Source organism: Lithobates pipiens, unplaced genomic scaffold (genome assembly GCF_037356315.1).
Source record: "Lithobates pipiens isolate NorthernLeopardFrog02 unplaced genomic scaffold, aLitPip1_a1.2 Scaffold_30, whole genome shotgun sequence".
Lineage (NCBI taxonomy): Eukaryota > Metazoa > Chordata > Amphibia > Anura > Ranidae > Lithobates > Lithobates pipiens.
This window is the reverse complement of record NW_027507791.1, coordinates 103543406-103561625: the sequence shown is the minus strand read 5'-3', so window position 1 is coordinate 103561625 and position 18220 is coordinate 103543406. Positions and strand designations below refer to the sequence as shown.

Sequence of the window (18220 nt, the reverse complement as noted above, 5' to 3'; positions counted from 1 at the left end):
CAGTTCTTCGAGGCATAGTGTTACCAATTGTTTTTTGATGACTATGGTCCCAGCTGCCTTGAGATCATTGACAAGATTCTCCCTTGTAGTTCTGATCTTTTTCCTCACCATTCTCATGATCATTGAAACTCCACGAGATGTGATCTTGCAGGGAGCCCCAGACCAAAGGTGATTAACAGTTAGTTATTTTGTGTTTTTTCTATCATTTGCTAAAAATCGCACCAACTGTTGTCACCCTCTCACCAAGCTGCTCAGCGATGGTCTTGTAGCCCATTCCAGTCTTGTGTAGGTCTACAATCTTGTCCCTGACATCCTTGGACAGTTCTTTGGTCTTCGTAATGGCGGAGAGATTTGGAATCTGATTGTTTCCTTTGAGAGTGCTCCTAATCTCAGTTTGTTACCTGTATAGAAGATACCTGGGAGACAGAAATCTTGCTGACTGATAGGGGATCAAATACTTAATTCACTCATTAAAATGCAAATACATTTATAACTTATTTGAAATGTGATTTATTTTCTTACATCAGGGGACACAGAGCCATAGTAATAACTATGTGGGTTATATTGGCGTATCAGGTGCTGGACACTGGCACGCCTCTTAAGGCGTGAACTTCCCCCATATAACCCCTCCCATTACTGGGAGTCCTCAGTTTTTTCCCAGTGTCTAAGGTGTTGGGCACGTGTAAGAATGTGTGTACTGAGCTCCACGGGCAGTAATCCTTTGAGTGCCAGCCATCCTGACCGGATTCATTCTGATGTTAGTAATGGACTAAATGAATGGTACCCAGGCCTCGTCATCCGAAGACGCAAGGTTTTGCTTGCGAATGCTTTTAAAGCTGGGCCCAGGGATCCAGTACTTTTTGGTAGTAAAGCCAATAAAAGTTTACTGGCAGCGTCTTCTCGCAGGCCCAGGATTGTGGGATTACCTAAGTGTACCCCTGTTCCTGAAGGTTTCCTTTCAAGGTCTCGGTGCCTACCGTGAAGGGGCAAAGATTGTTTTTTTTTTTTTTTTTTTTTTATCTCTAATAAACCCTGCTGCAAGGAAAGGTAGGGGAGATTTTCTCAGGAATCTCTACTTCCATGTATTGTGTTGTCATGTCATGTCATGTCTGTGTCACCACTGGAGGCTGTATTGAGCACTCACCATTCTGACGCTGGAAACGGCAGAAGCTCCACTCTCCTCTCCGTTCAAGCCAGCTCAGACCCTCAGGTATGAAGGGGGGTTCTGATCACTTAATGGGCCCCCAGATTGGCGGTTTTTGATCCTTTGAATGCCAGCCAGCAGCCTCTTTTTTCTTAAATAAAAAAGAAAAAAAATTTTTTTTGGGCGGATCGTGGCCGCCACCGCCCGCCATGATGCCGGCGCTCACACTCTTCCCTGTTGAAAGATGAAGGGGGGGCTGTTTTTGCGTGGGGGCCTGGCTAAATGGTGTCAGATGCTGGCCAGACGTGGATGAAGTAGTTTAGAGCTCTGCAAGAGAAGTTGCTGCCTGGCGGTGGAGGGAAAGAGCAGAGTGGTTGCTGGTCAGGTTTGGTGACACAGGCATTTCCCTTTTGACAACATTGTACTGTATAGCTAGGATTAATAGAAGCTTTTGCTGGTACTGCCTCTGCTTTGTACTGTAAGCTATGAGTGACAAAGGGACCGGGAACTCCTCTAAGGGTTCTAAGGGGTTAATGGTATACAACAAACTAAAAACCCTTCCAAAAGAATGCCTTCCTCCCCTGAGAGGTAAAAAGAAAAATACGGCCAGTCAGATGAGCCATCAAGGGTAGAACACTTCTTTGTATTTCATACAAACAGGTTTTTTCTTCTACCATTTAAAAGATTATTGCTACGATGTCTCTCCATAGTAGGAATAAACATAGCAGATTCCCATCTAGTCCTCTGGGCCCTTTTGTTGAGGTGCAGGAGGCTGGGGATCAGGTAGATCTTCCCAAATATTGGAAGATACTTATTTTTCCTCTTCTGAGGATCCTAACAGGGAGGGACTAGCCGCACAAGTCAAGGGGTTTGTCTACTCCCTTACTTAACCCTTTTGTTGCCTGCAGCACAGGCTCTTGAAGTATCTACCTCTAATAGGGTTCATTTGAACCTCCCCCACCTGGCGATGTTTTTCCTATTCTGAATGGGAACATTTCTATGAAAGAAATGGGGGGGGTTCCAGCTAATAATGCTGCAATCCACTCAGTGAGCAGAGTCTCACATGTCCATTGGATAATGCACTGATGTTAAAGGATCCAGATAGTTAAGGTTGGATTTTCCTTTTAAAGACCAGATGTCTTTTGCAGTTCTGGCTGCAATTGGAGTAGCTCAGTCCATTAACCCTTTAAGGTCTGCTCCACTATTTTGGTGGAGCACATTTTGAGTCACGATATGGACTCTAAGGGGTTAAGGAACAGGTGTGAGATACCTGAAAGTTCTGCCTGATCAACAGGCCCGGCAAGGGGCTGGTGTATTTGATGCACTGTGTCTCACAGATGCTATGAAGGACTCGATTGTTTAAGCCCTATGGCTTATACTTGGACTAGTGCATTTTTGCAGAGGTCTGTGGCTAAAATATTAATCAGCCGAAGCACCAGGTGAAAACCCTTAGCCAGTCTGTGCCCCTTCCTGGGGTATGACTATTTAGAATGGATAAGTACATTCAAAAGGGGTAAAGCTCACTTTACCAGTAAAAGGAGGTTCAAACAGTTCTCCTTTAATCGTGCAGCCTCTCCTATACCTTCGTTTCCAGGGTCAGCATCAGGATCTTGGGGGCAGAAAGCCCATAAAGGAGAATGCTAAGACCTTCTCATGAAGGTGCACCCCCACTCGTTTGGGTGAGGGGGAAGGTCCTGCGATTCTCAAAGTCTGTCAGGAACAATGTTAAGAGCAGAGGGATTTCTGTGATTTTCTTCTCTAGGTTATATCTAGAGTTTCAGGAGCCCGGGTGGCCCAGTCGGCTTTTTCGATCTAAGGGTTCAGGGTTCGGGTCCTGTTTGGGTGCTGCCTGTGGGGTCCTTGGGGCTGCTGATGGGGAAATCTTTATGCAAGAGTGTCCATGTCCTCAAAGAATGCTCCTAAGGTTCCAGAGAAAAAAAAGGAAAGAAGAAAAGTCTTTCTGGCCTCTGGATCAGCTGTTTCCCAGTCGGTGATATCAGAGATTCCCCTTAGTGGAACAGGGTTTTTTTTTTTTTGCGCAAACCTTTTAAGGTCTCAGAGTCAGAGAGGTAAGACCCATGCTAGATCTCGGAGATCTGAATCGGCACTTGAAAATCCAATCCTTTCATAATTCGATCGGCTGTGTCTATCCTGCAAGGAGGGGAGTTGCATATCTCCATGTGCCAAAGTTTCCCACTTACCAGAAATTTCAGCGGTTTGAAATATACAATTATTTTTTCAATCGTGGCACTGCCATTCGGCTTAGCCACAGCACTGAAAGATTCTGGCACCTCCTTTAGCCAGGTTAAGGGCTCAAGGCATAACATTCCTAGCCGATTAAAATGATCTACTTTTAATAGATCATTCAGTCTCAGGTCTAAAAACAGAGTCTGATCTCAGCTGTAGATATCTGAAATCTCTAGGTTGGATTCTCAGCCTAGGAAGATTCTCCTTAAAACCATCAAGGAGGTTACTTGGGGAGGCTGGTTATAGATACCATACAGAAGAAGGTATTCTTATCCCAGTTGTGAATCCGTTCCATTGTAGGACTAATTCAACTTATCAGGATAAAGGAACATTCCTTCATTGGGCTGCAGGAGATTTTTAGGGGAAATGGTGGCCTCCTTCAGGGCCGTCCCTTACGTGCAGTTTTATTCAAAGACTGCTTCAAGACACCATCCTGTCGGTCTGGAATAAAGAGGATTCGGGCCTGTTTCCAATACGCTTGGCTCCCAACATAGGTCAGAGCCTAAATTGGTGGTTGTTATCCAGCAGGAGGGAAAATCTTTATCCTGCAAGGTTTTAACAAGAGATGCCAGCCTTCTAGGCTGGGGAGCAGCCCTGGAAGAAGATTCTGTCCAGGGGAGATGGTCCAGGTTAGAGGACCTTGCCTATCAACTTTGTTCAAAGTTTCAGGCAGTACATCTGGCCATAGAATCTTGGTGGTCAGATTATGGGACTGTCCTGACAGGATTCAGTCTGACAGAGCCACGGCGGTGGCTTACATTGATCACCAGGGGAGGTACGAGAAGTCGTGCAGCCCAAAAAAAGAGGTGAATAATATTCTTGCTTTGACAGAACACAACACTCCTTGCCTATGGGCATTTTTAATATTTCAGGCATACTACTTGAGACGCCAACAATAATTTCCGGGAGAATGATCTCTTCACCCCGATATCTTCCTCGCAATATGTCAGCTGGGGTACTCCAGACATGGACTTATTCGCATCCAGATTCATTAATAAGGTCGACAACTTTGTCAAACAAGGGGTCCGCTAGCAGGCAGAACAGGCGCATTAGTCTTCCCAGGGGATCAGATTTCAGTGATGTATGCATTTCCTCCAGCTCTGCTACTTCCGTGCCTTCTCCGCAGGATTAAGCAGGAACAGAAGGAGGTGATTCTGGTGGCCCCAGCCAGGTCCCAGAAGATCTTAATTTATCAAGATCATAGAGGGCAGTAGGAGTCCTTTGGACTCTGCCATTATAGCCAGACCTTCTTGCACAAGGTCCGGTATTTCATCCTACTTTACGGACAAGGAGTTTAACAGGTTTGACTGTTGAATCCCACTCTATAAAAGATTGTGGGTGATCTCCTTCAGTAGTGTCTACTTTGACTAATGCCAGGAAGCAGGCTTCCAGAATCACTTACTATAGAATCTGGAAGGCATAGGTTTCTTGGTGTGGATGCAGGGGTCGGCACCCCAGGAAGTATGTCAATAGGCAGGATTCCTGCATATGGGATCTGAAATGAAGCTGGCCTTGACTTTTATCAAGAGCCGGATCCAGGCCGCGTCGATGTCTTTTCCTATGGCCTCTTTCTTCCCACTCTTGGTGCATAGCTTATTCAGGGGGTAACACGGTTTATCCCCCCCTCCCCTATCGAGGCACCTTTTAAATCCTTAGGATTTAAAATTGGTCTTTTCGGCTTTGCTGAATCAGCCGTTTGAACCTTACAAGAAATTCTCTTGGTTCTTTGACAAGAAAGATAATCTTTTTTTGCTTGCCATTTCTTCTGCTAGAAGAATATCGGAACTAACGGCTCTGTCTTGTAAGAGCCATATTTCATCATGCATAAGGATGAGGTGGTTTGATGTCCTCATCCTGAATGCTTACCAAAAGTGGTAACAGGTTTTCATTTAAACCAAGATATTGTTCTTCCTTCTTTCTCCCCAGAAGCCATAATCTGGGGAAGAGAAAGCACTACAGTCTCTTGATGTAGTAAGAGTGATCCGAACCTATTTAACCCCCCTGGCGGTATTCCCGAGTCTGGCTCGGCATGAAAATTCAGCAGCATTAGCGGTAACCCCGAGTCAGACTCGGGACCGCATCGCTGGATCCGGGATGAGTTTACTTACCTTGTCCCATGGATCCAGTGATGCCCCCCCCCCCCCGCAGTCCGAGCGAGACGTCCTCCGCTCAATGTATCACACTGCCAGGCTCCGTTCCCTGCGAGTGTTGCGATGCACGGGGACGGAGAACGGCGCCAAATTCAAAAAGTAAAACACACACATTACATACAGTATAATGTAATCTTACAGATTACATTGCTGTATGTGTTTCACATCCCCTTTGTCCCTAGTGGTCTGCCCAGTGCCCTGCATGCAGTTTTATATTATAATATAAAAACTGTTCTTTCTGCCTGGAAACTGGAGATTGTCCATAGCAACCAAAACTGTCCCTTTACATCAAGAGGTTTTAGACCAGCTAGAAAACAGCGATAATAAATTGGAATCACTCGCAGAATTGAGCGATATCGATTTGTGGGGAGATCCGTCATCAAATACTGAAAAGTAATGAGTGACAATTCTGCAACTGGGCAAATGTCAGTGTTTTTGATTTTATTACATTATTGAATCCTTTTTATTATTATTATATTATTATTTGGTATAATTATTTATAGTAATTTATTATATTATAATTTATGATTTAATTTTTCAAACTTTATCATACCCAGGATGTCTGGTAGACTCTGGTTTGGACAGATTTAAAGCGGTTCTTCACCCTAAAGGGGAAGTTCCGCTAGTATTATCCCTCCCCCCCTCCGGTGCCACAATCGGCACCTTTCGGGGGGGAGGGGGGTGCAGTTACCTGGATAATCCAGGTAACTGCACCCACTTCCGGCCAGACCGCCGCATGGCTCCGCCCACCGCCGCATGGCTCCGCCCCCCCCCGTTGTGTTCTGGGAAACACACAGTTCCCAGAGACACAGCGGGGAACCAGCGCAGCACGACTCGCGCATGCGCAGTAGGGAACCGGGCAGTGAAGCCCTCTTGCTTCACTTCCCGATTCCCTGACAGAGGATGGCGGCGGTGGCTGCAGCGAGACGAGCGATCGCTCGTCATCTGCCGCCGACATCGCTGGAACCTGGGACAGGTAAGTGTGATATTATTAAAAGTCAGCAGCTGCAATATTAGTAGCTGCTGGCTTTTAATATTTTATTTTTTTTGTGCAGCTCCTCTTTAACCACTTTCAGACCGGACCATTTTGCTGGTAAATGACCAGAGGTCTTTTTACACTTTGGCACTGCGCTGCTTTAACTGGTAATTGCGCGGTCATGCAATGTTGTACCCAAACAAAATTTGCGTCCTTTTCTTCCCACAAATAGAGCTTTCTTTTGATGGTATTTGATTGCCTCTGCGATTTTTATTTTTTGCGATATAAACGTAAAAAGACCGCAAATTTTGAAAAAAAATGATATTTTCTACTTTTTGTTATTAGAAAAATCCAATAAACTCAATTTTAGTCATACATTTAGGCCAAAATGTATTCAGCCACATGTCTTTGGTAAAAAAAAAGTCAATAATTGTATATTTATTGGTTTGCGCAAAAGTTGTCACATCTACAAACTAAGGTACGTTTTCTGGAATTTACGCAGCTTTTAGTTTACGACTGCCTATCTCATTTCTTGAGGTGCTAAAATGGCAGGGCAGTACAAAACCCCCCCAAATGACCCCATTTTGGAAAGTAGACCCCCTAAGGAAATTGATAAGAGGCATGTTGAGCCCATTGAATATTTTATTTTTTTGCCTCAAGCGATTGAATAATGACAAAAAAAAAAATTTTTTTTTTTTTTACACAAAGTTGTCACTAAATGATATATTGCTCACACATGCTATGGGCGTATGTGAAATGACACCCCAAAATAAATTCTGCTGCTTCTCCTGAGTACGGGGATACCACATATGTGGGACTTTTTGGGAGCCTAGCCGCGTACGGGGCCCCGAAAACCAAGCACCGCCTTCAGGCTTTCTAAGGGCGTAAATTTTTGAGTTCACTTCTCACTACCTATTACAGTTTTGAAGGCCATAAAATGCCAAGATGGCACAAAACCCCCACAAATGACCCCATTTTAGAAAGTAGACACCCCAAGCTATTTGCTGAGAGGCATGTTGAGTTCATGGAATATTTTATATTTTGCCACAAGTTGCGGGAAAATTACAAATTTTTTTTTTTTTTTTTTTTTTTCACAAAGTTGTCACTAAATGATATATTGCTCACACATGCCATGGGCATATGTGAAATGACACCCCAAAATAAATTCTGCTGCTTCTCCTGAGTACGGGGATACCACATATGTGGGACTTTTTGGGAGCCTAGCCGCGTACGGGGCCCCGAAAACCAAGCACCGCCTTCAGGCTTTCTAAGGGCGTTACAGTTTTGAAGGCCATAAAATGCCAAGATGGCACAAACCCCCCCCAAATGACCCCATTTTGGAAAGTAGACACCCCTAAATTTAGGGGTACACTAGTGAGACTAGGTAATAAATGGCGGGTGCCCTGAAACTATAAAAAAATAACTAACCAACCAGCGTCACCTGTAACAGTTATATGGTGATCACTGGTGAAAGGGTTAACTAGGGGGCAATCAGGGGGCTTTATGCGGTAGTATATGGGGGTCCCTGGCGCTATAAAAAGCTGCGGCGAACCTAAATACCTACCTGCCTAACTAGCGTCACCTGTGACACTAATACAGCGATCAGAAAAACGATCGCTTATTAGGCTGGGTTCACACTGGAGCGATGCGGGAACGCCACGAATGCGCGGCGGGTTCCCGCATCGCATGCCTCCCGGCGGCAGTTCACACTGCCCTATGCGAACTGCTGGGAGTGTCAGTGAAATGTTACTGACACCCCCAGATCAGTTCGCATATCGCAGTGCGATCTGCAAACTCGGATCGCATGGTGTGAACACCCATGCGATCCGATTCTGCTGCGGGCCAAAAAAAGGGTCCCGTGCGAATTTGCGGCGGGTGCGGCGAATGGCTGAACTCGAATCGCACAGAGATCGGATGTGATTTGCACTGCAGTGCGGTGCGAATCACATCCGTTCTTAAACCGCTGCAATGTGAACCCAGCCTTAGTGACACTGGCGACGGGGGGTGATCACGGGGTTAAACCTTTATTGGGGGGGTTAGGGGGGTACCTTAGAACTAAAGGGGGCTAACCCTAACTGCCCTAACAGTTATTAGTCACAAATGACACCCGCCGGGTGATCAGGGGGTTAAACCTTTATTAGGTAATAAATGGCGGGTGCCCTGAAACTATAAAAAAATAACTAACCAACCAGCGTCACCTGTAACAGTTATATGGTGATCACAGGTGAAAGGGTTAACTAGGGGGCAATCAGGGGGCTTTATGCGGTAGTATATGGGGGTCCCTGGCGCTATAAAAAGCTGCGGCGAACCTAAATACCTACCTGCCTAACTAGCGTCACATGTGACACTAATACGGCGATCAGAAAAATGATCGCTTATTAGGCTGGGTTCACACTGGAGCGATGCGGAAACGCCGCGAATCCGCGGCGGGTTCCCGCATCGCATGCCTCCCGGCGGCAGTTCACACTGCCCTATGCGAACTGCTGGGAGTGTCAGTGAAATGTTACTGACACCCCCAGATCAGTTCGCATATCGCAGTGCGATCTGCAAACTCGGATCGCATGGTGTGAACACCCATGCGATCCGATTCTGCTGCGGACCAAAAAAAGGGTCCCGTGCGAATTTGCGGCGGGTGCGGCGGGTGTGGCGGGTGCGGCGGGTGCGGCGAATGGCTGAACTCGAATCGCACAGAGATCGGATGTGATTTGCACTGCAGTGCGGTGCGAATCACATTCGTTCTCATAAACCGCTGCAATGTGAACCCAGCCTTAGTGACACTGGCGACGGGGGGTGATCACGGGGTTAAACCTTTATTGGGGGGGGTTAGGGGGGCACATTAGAACTAAAGGGGGCTAACTCTAACTGCCCTAACAGTTATTACAGTCACAAATGACACCAATGCAAAAAAAAAAAAAAAAATGACATTGGTGTCACTGTGACTGGGGGGCAGGGGTAATTGGGGGGGTGATCGGGGGGTAAAGGGGGGGTGTGAGTGTGCCTGGCATGTTCTACTGTGTGTGTAGAGTGTTGGTGCAACTCACCGATCCGCTCTCCTCCGTGTCGGAACGAAAAATACCGACACGGAGGAGAGAATACATCACTTCCTCTCCTGTGTTTACATTACAGGAGAGGAAGTGATGTCACCGGGGATTTCCATTCGTCGAGAGCGATCGCGAGGGGGTGGCCATGAATGAATGGCCGCCCCCTCATCCCGGATCGCTCTCGAAGGAATGCCGACCGCCGCAGGCACCGGGGGGGGGCCCGATCGGGCCCCCCACCCGCGGGCAGGCAGGGACTTATATATACGCCCATATGCCTGCCCGTGCCATTCTGCCGACGTATATCGTCGTGCGGCGGTCGGCAAGTGGTTAAGTGAGCTAATCCTAAGAATTACAGGACTACAATATAAAACGCCAAATTTTCATGCAAAATAATTGTACCGCTTTCAGCACCTAAAATCCGAAATAATCATACCGCCAGGGAGGTTAAAGGTGACCGCTCAGGTTCGCAAAACACAGGTTTTGTTTGTACTGCCAAAGGGTACAAGATATGGACAGGCAGCGTCAAGATCCACTATTTTCCAAATGGGTTTGTCAAGTGATTGATCAAGCTTCAGCTTAAAGAAGAAAAATCTTCCTTCTCATATTAAGAGCACACTCATCCAGGGCGATTGGTGCCTCTTGGGTGGTGCATTATCAGGCCTCTATGGCTCAGATCTGTAAGACCGCAACTTGGTCTTCGGTGCAGACGTTTCATGAGGTCATAAGGATATTGGCTTTGGGCACAGCGTACACTGCAGGCTGCAGTATGGGTCCTCTGGCCTCCTATTTCCTTGATTCTGCCTCCCCCCCCCCCCCCCCTTCAGTTGCCATTGCTATGAGACATCCCACATAGTTTACTACTATGGGTCTGTGTCCCCTGATGCAAGAAAAGAAAATAGGATTTTTAAAACCGCTTACCTGTAAAAATATTTTTCTTTGATGTGCATCAAGGGATACAGAGGTCCCTCCCTTCTTCTTCTTATACATCTTGATTGCTTGGCTACAAAACTGAGGACTCCCAGTAATGGGAGGGGTTATATGGGGAAAGTTCACACATTAAGGGGTGTGCCAGTGTCCAGCACCTGATACGCTGATATAACCCACATAGTTATTACTATGACTCTGTGTCCCCTGATGTACATCAAAGAAAAGGATTTTTACAGGTAAGCGGTTTTAAAAATCCTATTTCTGGATATTTTTTTTGTTCCGTCTCTCACTGTTAAAATAATCCTACCATTAGAATTATAGACTGATCATTTCTTTGTCAATGGGCAAACATACAAAATCTGCAGGTGATCAAATACTTTTTTTCCCTCACTGTATTCAGTACATCTTTGCAATACATGTACATTTCCTCATATTTTATGGCGATTGGCATTGCTGGAAGACTGATAAAAGCAGTGGAAACTGCAGTTCAGTGTTTCTAAATGTAAAATAATGGACCTAGGTGTTTCATCCAGAGTTGAGTGAGGGGAGGGGGGTGGTCTGCAATCCAGCTGGGGATAACTGGGTAGAGCTGACAATACTACTTGGGAGTTCAGTACAACAGATACTGTACTGTGGTGTCAGCTCAAACGGGAATTTGAGAGCACATCTGATTTCTGGCAGAACTCCAGGAATTTAAAGCGGGAGTCTGCCGGGAGTTGCGCCGTTTTTTTTTTTTTTTTTTTTTTTTTTTTTTTTTTTTTTTTTTTAAAGCCAGCAGCTACAAATACTGCAGCTGCTGACTTTTAAAATAAGGGCACTTACCCGCCCAGCGTGCCCGCGATGTCGGCACCCGAAGCCGATCTCTCGATCGTCTCTCAGGTGCTGCCGCCGCCATCTTGGGTATGGGAATCGGGAAGTGGAGCCTTTCGGCTTAATTTCCCGGTTCCCTACTGCGCATGCGCGAGTCGCGCTGCGCAATAAGGATGGTCCCGCTGTCTCTGGGATCCATGTGTTTCCCAGCAGGCAGCGGGGGACTTTCGGAAAGGGGCATAGATTCTGCAGAATCGACGCCCCTTTCCGCAGATAGCTATGCCGGAAGTGGGTGCAGATACCTGTACTGTACAGGTACCTGCACCCCCCTGAAAGGTGCCAATTGTGGCGCCGGAGGGGGGGAGGATTCCAATGAGCGGAAGGTCCACTTTAGGGTGGACCTCCGCTTTAAATAAATTCACCCTTGCAGTGCAGGAGGGGAGGGAAGGCAAATACTGTATGTCTAGGTGCACATAAATAAGGCTGAAATACTTGCCTTATTTCTTGTGCCAGCAGGCTTCCTCCAGTGGTACCATTCCCATTAAGCCAGCCATACATGGATCTAAATTCAGCTGGTTCACCAGACATATTTTGTTCCATGTATGGGCAGGCTGATTGTACCCAAGTTGAGCCATCGATCGACTTGGGTACAGCCAGCCTGTTAGATTTTTCTACATATGATTACTGCAAGCAGATCTGGCCACTAGCCTTAACCATTGTATTCTGCTGGCCAGGAAGGCTTCCTGTGCCCCCATCTGGCAGAATACAATAGTGCTGCAGGAGGCATTTAGTGTTGATGGGGAAATCAAGTAATTTTCTTTCCATTCACCTGTATTAGAAGGAAAGAAAATTGAGTAATCTATGGCCTGCCTTAACCTCTACACCCCAGCCTATATGCACATTACAAGGATAATGTTCATGCATGTATTTCATGGTGTCAGGGCTTCACCCACAGATTAGTGCTTCAGGCAGAACAGGAGCGCAACAGACCTGGGCTAAGGTAAGTACTACAGCCTATACTTTACCCTTTAGGCATTAACGAGACCAAATGTGCGTATATTGCAGAGATGTATTAAACAATCTTTCAGATTTTGCCCAGAAAGAAATTAAGTAGACCTCGAGGGTCCGCTACTGCCTGCGGTAAGCCATATTTTGTGGGCAATGGCTGGTGTTGGTGTTTGAATCATCATGGCACCATGGTTGATATGGTGTCAGGATGATTGAAGCGCATTGTTTCTATTATTACAATCTAATATATAATGAAGTGGTTCAACTCACCATAATGCATAATTGGTGGGAGCCCTGGGCGTGTCACTTGCCCTATCCCCTGCCACCAGATGCAGCATGTTACTTGCCACCGTCACCTTCTACCCAAATGTGGATTGTCACTTGCCATTTTCACCCAGCAGCAGATGTGGATTGTCACTTGCCACGTCACCTGCCACCATTTTCAGATTGCCACGTCACTGGCCACCAGATGTGGGTTGTCACTTGCCAACTGATGTGGATTGTCACTTGCCATGCCAGCCAGTGCCACCAAATGTGCATTGACGGCAGCCACTGGTCCATTTAGTGAGGGCAGGAGAGCGGTGATGCAAGACAGGCGGTGAGAGATGATATAATCTCCCTGCTCCTCGCCGCACCTCTGACACCTCTGAGAGCTCCACCGATAACAGGAAGTACGTGACCTCCACTCCACTATGCTATGAGGGCGGAAGAGTGCTGATGTTTGGCAGGCAGTGAGAGATGTCATCTCTCTGCTCCCCACCGCACCTTGCTCCCACATTGAAGAGGCCCGGCTGTGAAGAGCTCTGATGTGGAGCGGGCGGAGAGATGTCATTTCTGCTTGTCCGTCAACTCACTTCTCTCATCTCCTCCGCCTGTCTCATGCAGCCAGCCCACCCGCCATGGCCATAACCCGCTGATTAGGTAGGGACCCTGCAGCAAGAGACTCGGGGCTATGGGCCAGAGATTCGGGGCTATAGCCCAAATAGCCATCCCCTAGCGACGCCCCTGCTTCCAGGTGTGGATATTTATAGACTCTTGTGCATCCCTGACTTCTAATGCCTATATCCTTTATCATGCTAGCTTACATATAAAGTACTGTTTCTTTTTTCGTTATCAAACCAAGAGTTTTCAGTGCTAAAAGGAAATGTATTCCTAGATAAAATGGAATCCCTGTGTACAATGGAGCTGACTCACCTGCAAGTGAGATTGCTTTAAATAGGTGTGTTTGATCAGCCTTTTGTCTTTTATATCAGTTTTGTATTGGTTCAGTGGTGCTGAATCAGTATTTTGTGAGGATATTAAATATTTCTGCAGGCTATCCATGGGCTGCCATTGTTCGAGTGTGAATTGATTTCAGCTTTGCTTCGTTTTGAAATGGCTTCTGCCTTTGTTTTGTAATGAAATTTATATTCTAGTGACTGATTACCCTTTTAGCTCTTGGCAGGACAGTTTATCAAAGCAGGGAATGTACAGGTGTAGAGGAAGGGAGAGGGATAAGTGTGCATGCTCCTCAGAGACCTCCATTTTAGTATGTTATGTTTAGATTTTGTAGGCTGTTGCTTTTTGTATGCATCATTTTAGGGCTGCAACTAACGATAATTTTCATAATCGATTAGTTGGCCGATTTATTGTTTTGGTTAATAACCTTTAAAAAAAGAAGTGTGGTGTATAATTTAGTTAATATGTAAAGTTTAAAAAAAAAGGCAGTTTATTCTTAAATATCTCTATATGCAGCGGTGAATATAAATAACCAACTATATGGTTAGGGAGCAAAATATCTAATCCACTCTGAGAATAACAGACAGAAGAGATATACTGTATATATTAGAGGGGATATATACTGTATATACTATTGAAGATATACTGTATATACCATTAGAGGAGAGATATACTGTATATACCATTAGAGGAGAGATATACTGTATATACCATTAGAGGAGAGATATACTGTATATACCATTAGAGGAGAGATATACTGTATATACCATTGGAGGAGCGATATACTGTATATACTATTAGAGGAGATATATACTATTAAAGGGTCAATCTGGTAAATATCATCAGACTCATTAACTTTAGCCCCATTTTGTTACTGGCCAATTAATCGATTATGAAAATAGTAATCGATTAATATCATAATCGATTAGTTGTCCATTAATCGATTAGTTGTTTCAGCCCTACATCATTTGAGTGGTAAGCTAGTCAAAACCTCTCTGACACCACTAATGGTTTAACAATTGAGGAAGTGACAACTTCTACATTAAATTTTCCCATAAACATGAGATCAGTAATGGCAGTCGCACACAATTACGTCTTCCATGTTCATGATAATAAAGAACAACATTGATGGTTGATCACGGTCAGGTTCAGGGTCTCCTCAGCCTTTCCTCAGAGAGCACACTTTCCTAAATTTTTCATTTCCAATGATTTTTATTATTGTTAAGCATTTCAAATAACTACAAAAGCCATTGTGAAAACATGTTGCAAGGGAGGAATACAAATTCATCTCCTGATACATTCTAGCATCCAAAGGTATAGTGAACAAGTGTAAACATTGTGGTATCCAATGTAACATCTGTAATACAATGCAGTTATCTGCAATAAGTAACTCCTACAGGAGAATACAACCCAAGCCAATATCTTTTCCGCCTCCGGAATACTCTGTTATAGAGAGCTAATAGAATGAAACCAATAAATATCAGCCTATGTACAATGTAACATAATACATAAAAAGAAAAGTCAGGAAAGAAATGGAAGGTTAGAGTAAGAGGCAGGAGGAAAGACATGCACCCTCTGCGGTCAGATTATAGTAATATTCATTCATCTCAAGGGGTATCTGAAATTACTTGATCCAAGGATCCCAAGTTTTCTTGAAGAGGGCCAGTTTGTCATGTAGGATTGCCTACAGGCGTTCATTTGTCATGACCAAAGTAAACGTGGCCCTCAAAAGATCAAATGGGATCACGGGCGACTTCCAGGATCTTGCAATTGAGATTCTGGCTGTTGTAAAAATGTAAGTTATTGATCATTTCACATGTCTCGGTTTCCCCTCCGCCGGTCTTATCAGAAGTGCCTATTGTGGAGTTTTAATGAGGTTCATCCGGGTAAGGGAATAAATAAAATTATACATGTGGATTCAAAACTTCACTTTTGGGCATGTCCATCATATATGGAGCACCATACCCTCTTAACCACAGTCCCTGAAACAGTGAGGAAGCTCCCGAAACACAGGACACTATCCTCACTGCTACCATTCACCATCTTAGGAAGACTTTATAATTTGTTCCCATTTCTTCATATAAGATTGTGCAAAGCCCTTATTGGTCCACTAAGTATGAGGGTTGAGACCCAGGGTGAAAGCTGGGTTGCTTAAAAGTGGGACCAGAGGAGACTTGCCTAAATTTTTAAGGATATTTTCTAACCATAAACAACTCTAGTTTACACGCCACATGATCGGTTCAATATTTTCTTCCATTTGGATAAGTGGATAGAGAAGACACAATTCACCATAGTAATTTGTTTCCCTGCAGATAACGTGAGCTACATTTTGATTTTCTAAGAGGCCGGAACATAAGATTGGTAGGAATGGTCTTGTATGTCTGCAATTCGCATAATTTCGTTATATAACTGTTTTGCTGTTTGTTGATATTTTAGAAAACAGAAAAGTTGCTGGAAACAATTGATCAACTTTATCTAGAATATGCGAAGAGAGCAGCACCATTCAACAACTGGATGGAAGGCGCCATGGAAGACCTGCAGGACACTTTCATAGTTCATACCATTGAAGAGATCCAGGTATCCAAATTTAAATGTGATTGAGCCAGTGTACTGGATTAGGCAGATGTGGGAAAAAAGAATCTAACACTAAAATTTGTGGCCATTAAAGGTTGAGTCCACCCAAAACTGACATTTGGTTGTAAATTGGCAATGCTGGGCTTAGGCAATTCAGTGGTGAGATCTTTACCTTTCCTCATGGAGTGATTTTCCAAAACTGTTTTTAGATATGTGGTCTCAAGCTCTTGTAGTGCTACCCCCATAGGGGGCCACTGGTAATAGCTAGATCTTTCCTAAGAGTACAGAGGCTGCCCACCACCACAAGCACCAGTCCATCCACACCGGCTCTAATAACAGTCTCTAAGGGATGTCGTTTTTAAATTTTTTGCTTGAAGAACTTTGAAACAGGATAGGGGTTAGGGCACGAGGCACTCCAAATTGCTTGCACAATAACGGACACTTTTCTCTAGGCTCACACTCCAGAATCCTGCTGAGGATGGGGGAGAGCTGTCTCAGTCCAAAGTACCTCTGTCACAATACATTTTCAGGCTGGTCAATTGAACCTCCCTCCCTATACAGGTATTCTAGGAACATCTTCCAGAGGCAGGGGGGAGCAGTCAAGCTCAGCCTGTGACACCCTGAACAGACCAGAATAAAAAAATCACTTCTCCCTTGACTACAGAAGGAGCTAAAAACTGAATTTTCCTAGCATTCTATGCTCTAGTGTTGCTACACTCTTAAACAACATATGTTGTCTAGTATGTAAACCTGTATCTAATGCAGCCAATCTTACACATTTAGAATGTGCCTGCTTGCCATATATGAAGCTGTTTTTTTTTATAAGACACACTGCCATCTCCAAGCAGAAATGTTTGCACAGTTCTTAAGATACTTTACAGTAACTGGAAATTTGAAAATGATACAAGAGTGGAGATGGAATGGTTTTAGAGGGCTGACCATTAAAGTGGTACTAAAGTTTAAGGCCTGGTTCACACTAGCTGCAGTCCAATGTCTTTTAAATCTGCATCAAAAATGCATGCACAGTGTTTTGCAAGTATTCCAATGGCCCTAGTTTACATCAGGGCCATGAGTTCCAGTGCAGTGGACAAAAGTAGAACATGCTGTATTTTTTTTTCTATATGGAACGCATCTGGAATGTGGCAAAATGCACATGCCCAGAATGCATAAATAGTGGTGTGAGCTGGCCCTAAAGGTTTTTTACTTTTATGCATTTTATGGATCCCCCCACCCTAAATCCTTACCTGAAACCTCTCACCGCTCCGGTGTCATGCTGGCTGCAGCCCCGCTCTCCTCTCTTCCTGATCTCCGGGGACACTCTGAGGGCAGTGGGAGCCAAAAACTTCTGTTAGTCTCTGTTCAGTTTGTCAAACTCTTATGAGAAAGTATGGGGGGGGTGTGGCTTGCCGGCACCACACAGTGCCCCCTTAGCACATGTGCCCACACGTGTCCCCTTAGCTCACAGCTTGCTGAGGGGGCATTCAGCCATAGCTTCCTGCTGCTCTGTCAAAATCTCTTGTGAGAATGGCTCAGTAGTGTGGCTTACCAGGGCTTTGTGTGCAAGGATGAGCTCAGGCGTGTTCGCATGGTCCACGTGCAGAGCCTGCCAGGAAGTCAGCGCAGTGCTGCGCTAATCACAGGCAGTGAGACATTGCCCCAGTGCGCGGCTGCAGAGATCGGCAATGTCTCACTGCCGGTGATTAGCACAGCGCTGCACCACTTCCTGGCAGGCTCTGCACGTGGACCATGCAAACACGCCTGAGCTCATCCCTATTTGTGTGTCTATGAACGTTCACAGCTCAGCTAGGAAATGAGCGTGCACGGGTTTCCTCCCTCACACCCGGCTTGCTTAGGAGGCACCCAGAAGAGGGAGACGCTGACAGCACTGGAGGGGGACTGTCCGGATGAAGAGGAGAAGAGGCTTTTCTGTGCATTATCATTGGCCAGAGAAGGTAAGTATAAGCCCCCAGCACTGGTGCCACAAGCGGCACGCAAAGCCTCTTTTGTCGGCACCTGATTCCCTCCCCCCAACAGCAGAGCAGTGCAGGGAAGTGTCAGTGAGATGCCAATGCATTCCAGTCTCACAATTCCCTATGCCGCACCTGCACTGGGGGGGGAAGGGGCA

General features: G+C 45.4%; 1 protein-coding gene across 3 annotated transcripts in view; it reads left to right on the top strand.

Annotated features, from left to right (window-relative positions):
• ACTN1 (actinin alpha 1) overlaps positions 1–18220 on the top strand; it is a 220814-nt gene that overhangs the window by 171943 nt on the left and 30651 nt on the right. For all 3 annotated transcript variants that reach the window (XM_077464719.1, XM_077464721.1, XM_077464720.1), the window contains exon 14: positions 15958–16098. In XM_077464719.1, the coding sequence (XP_077320845.1) occupies positions 15958–16098 (141 nt within the window). The remainder of the gene's footprint in view (positions 1–15957; positions 16099–18220) is intronic.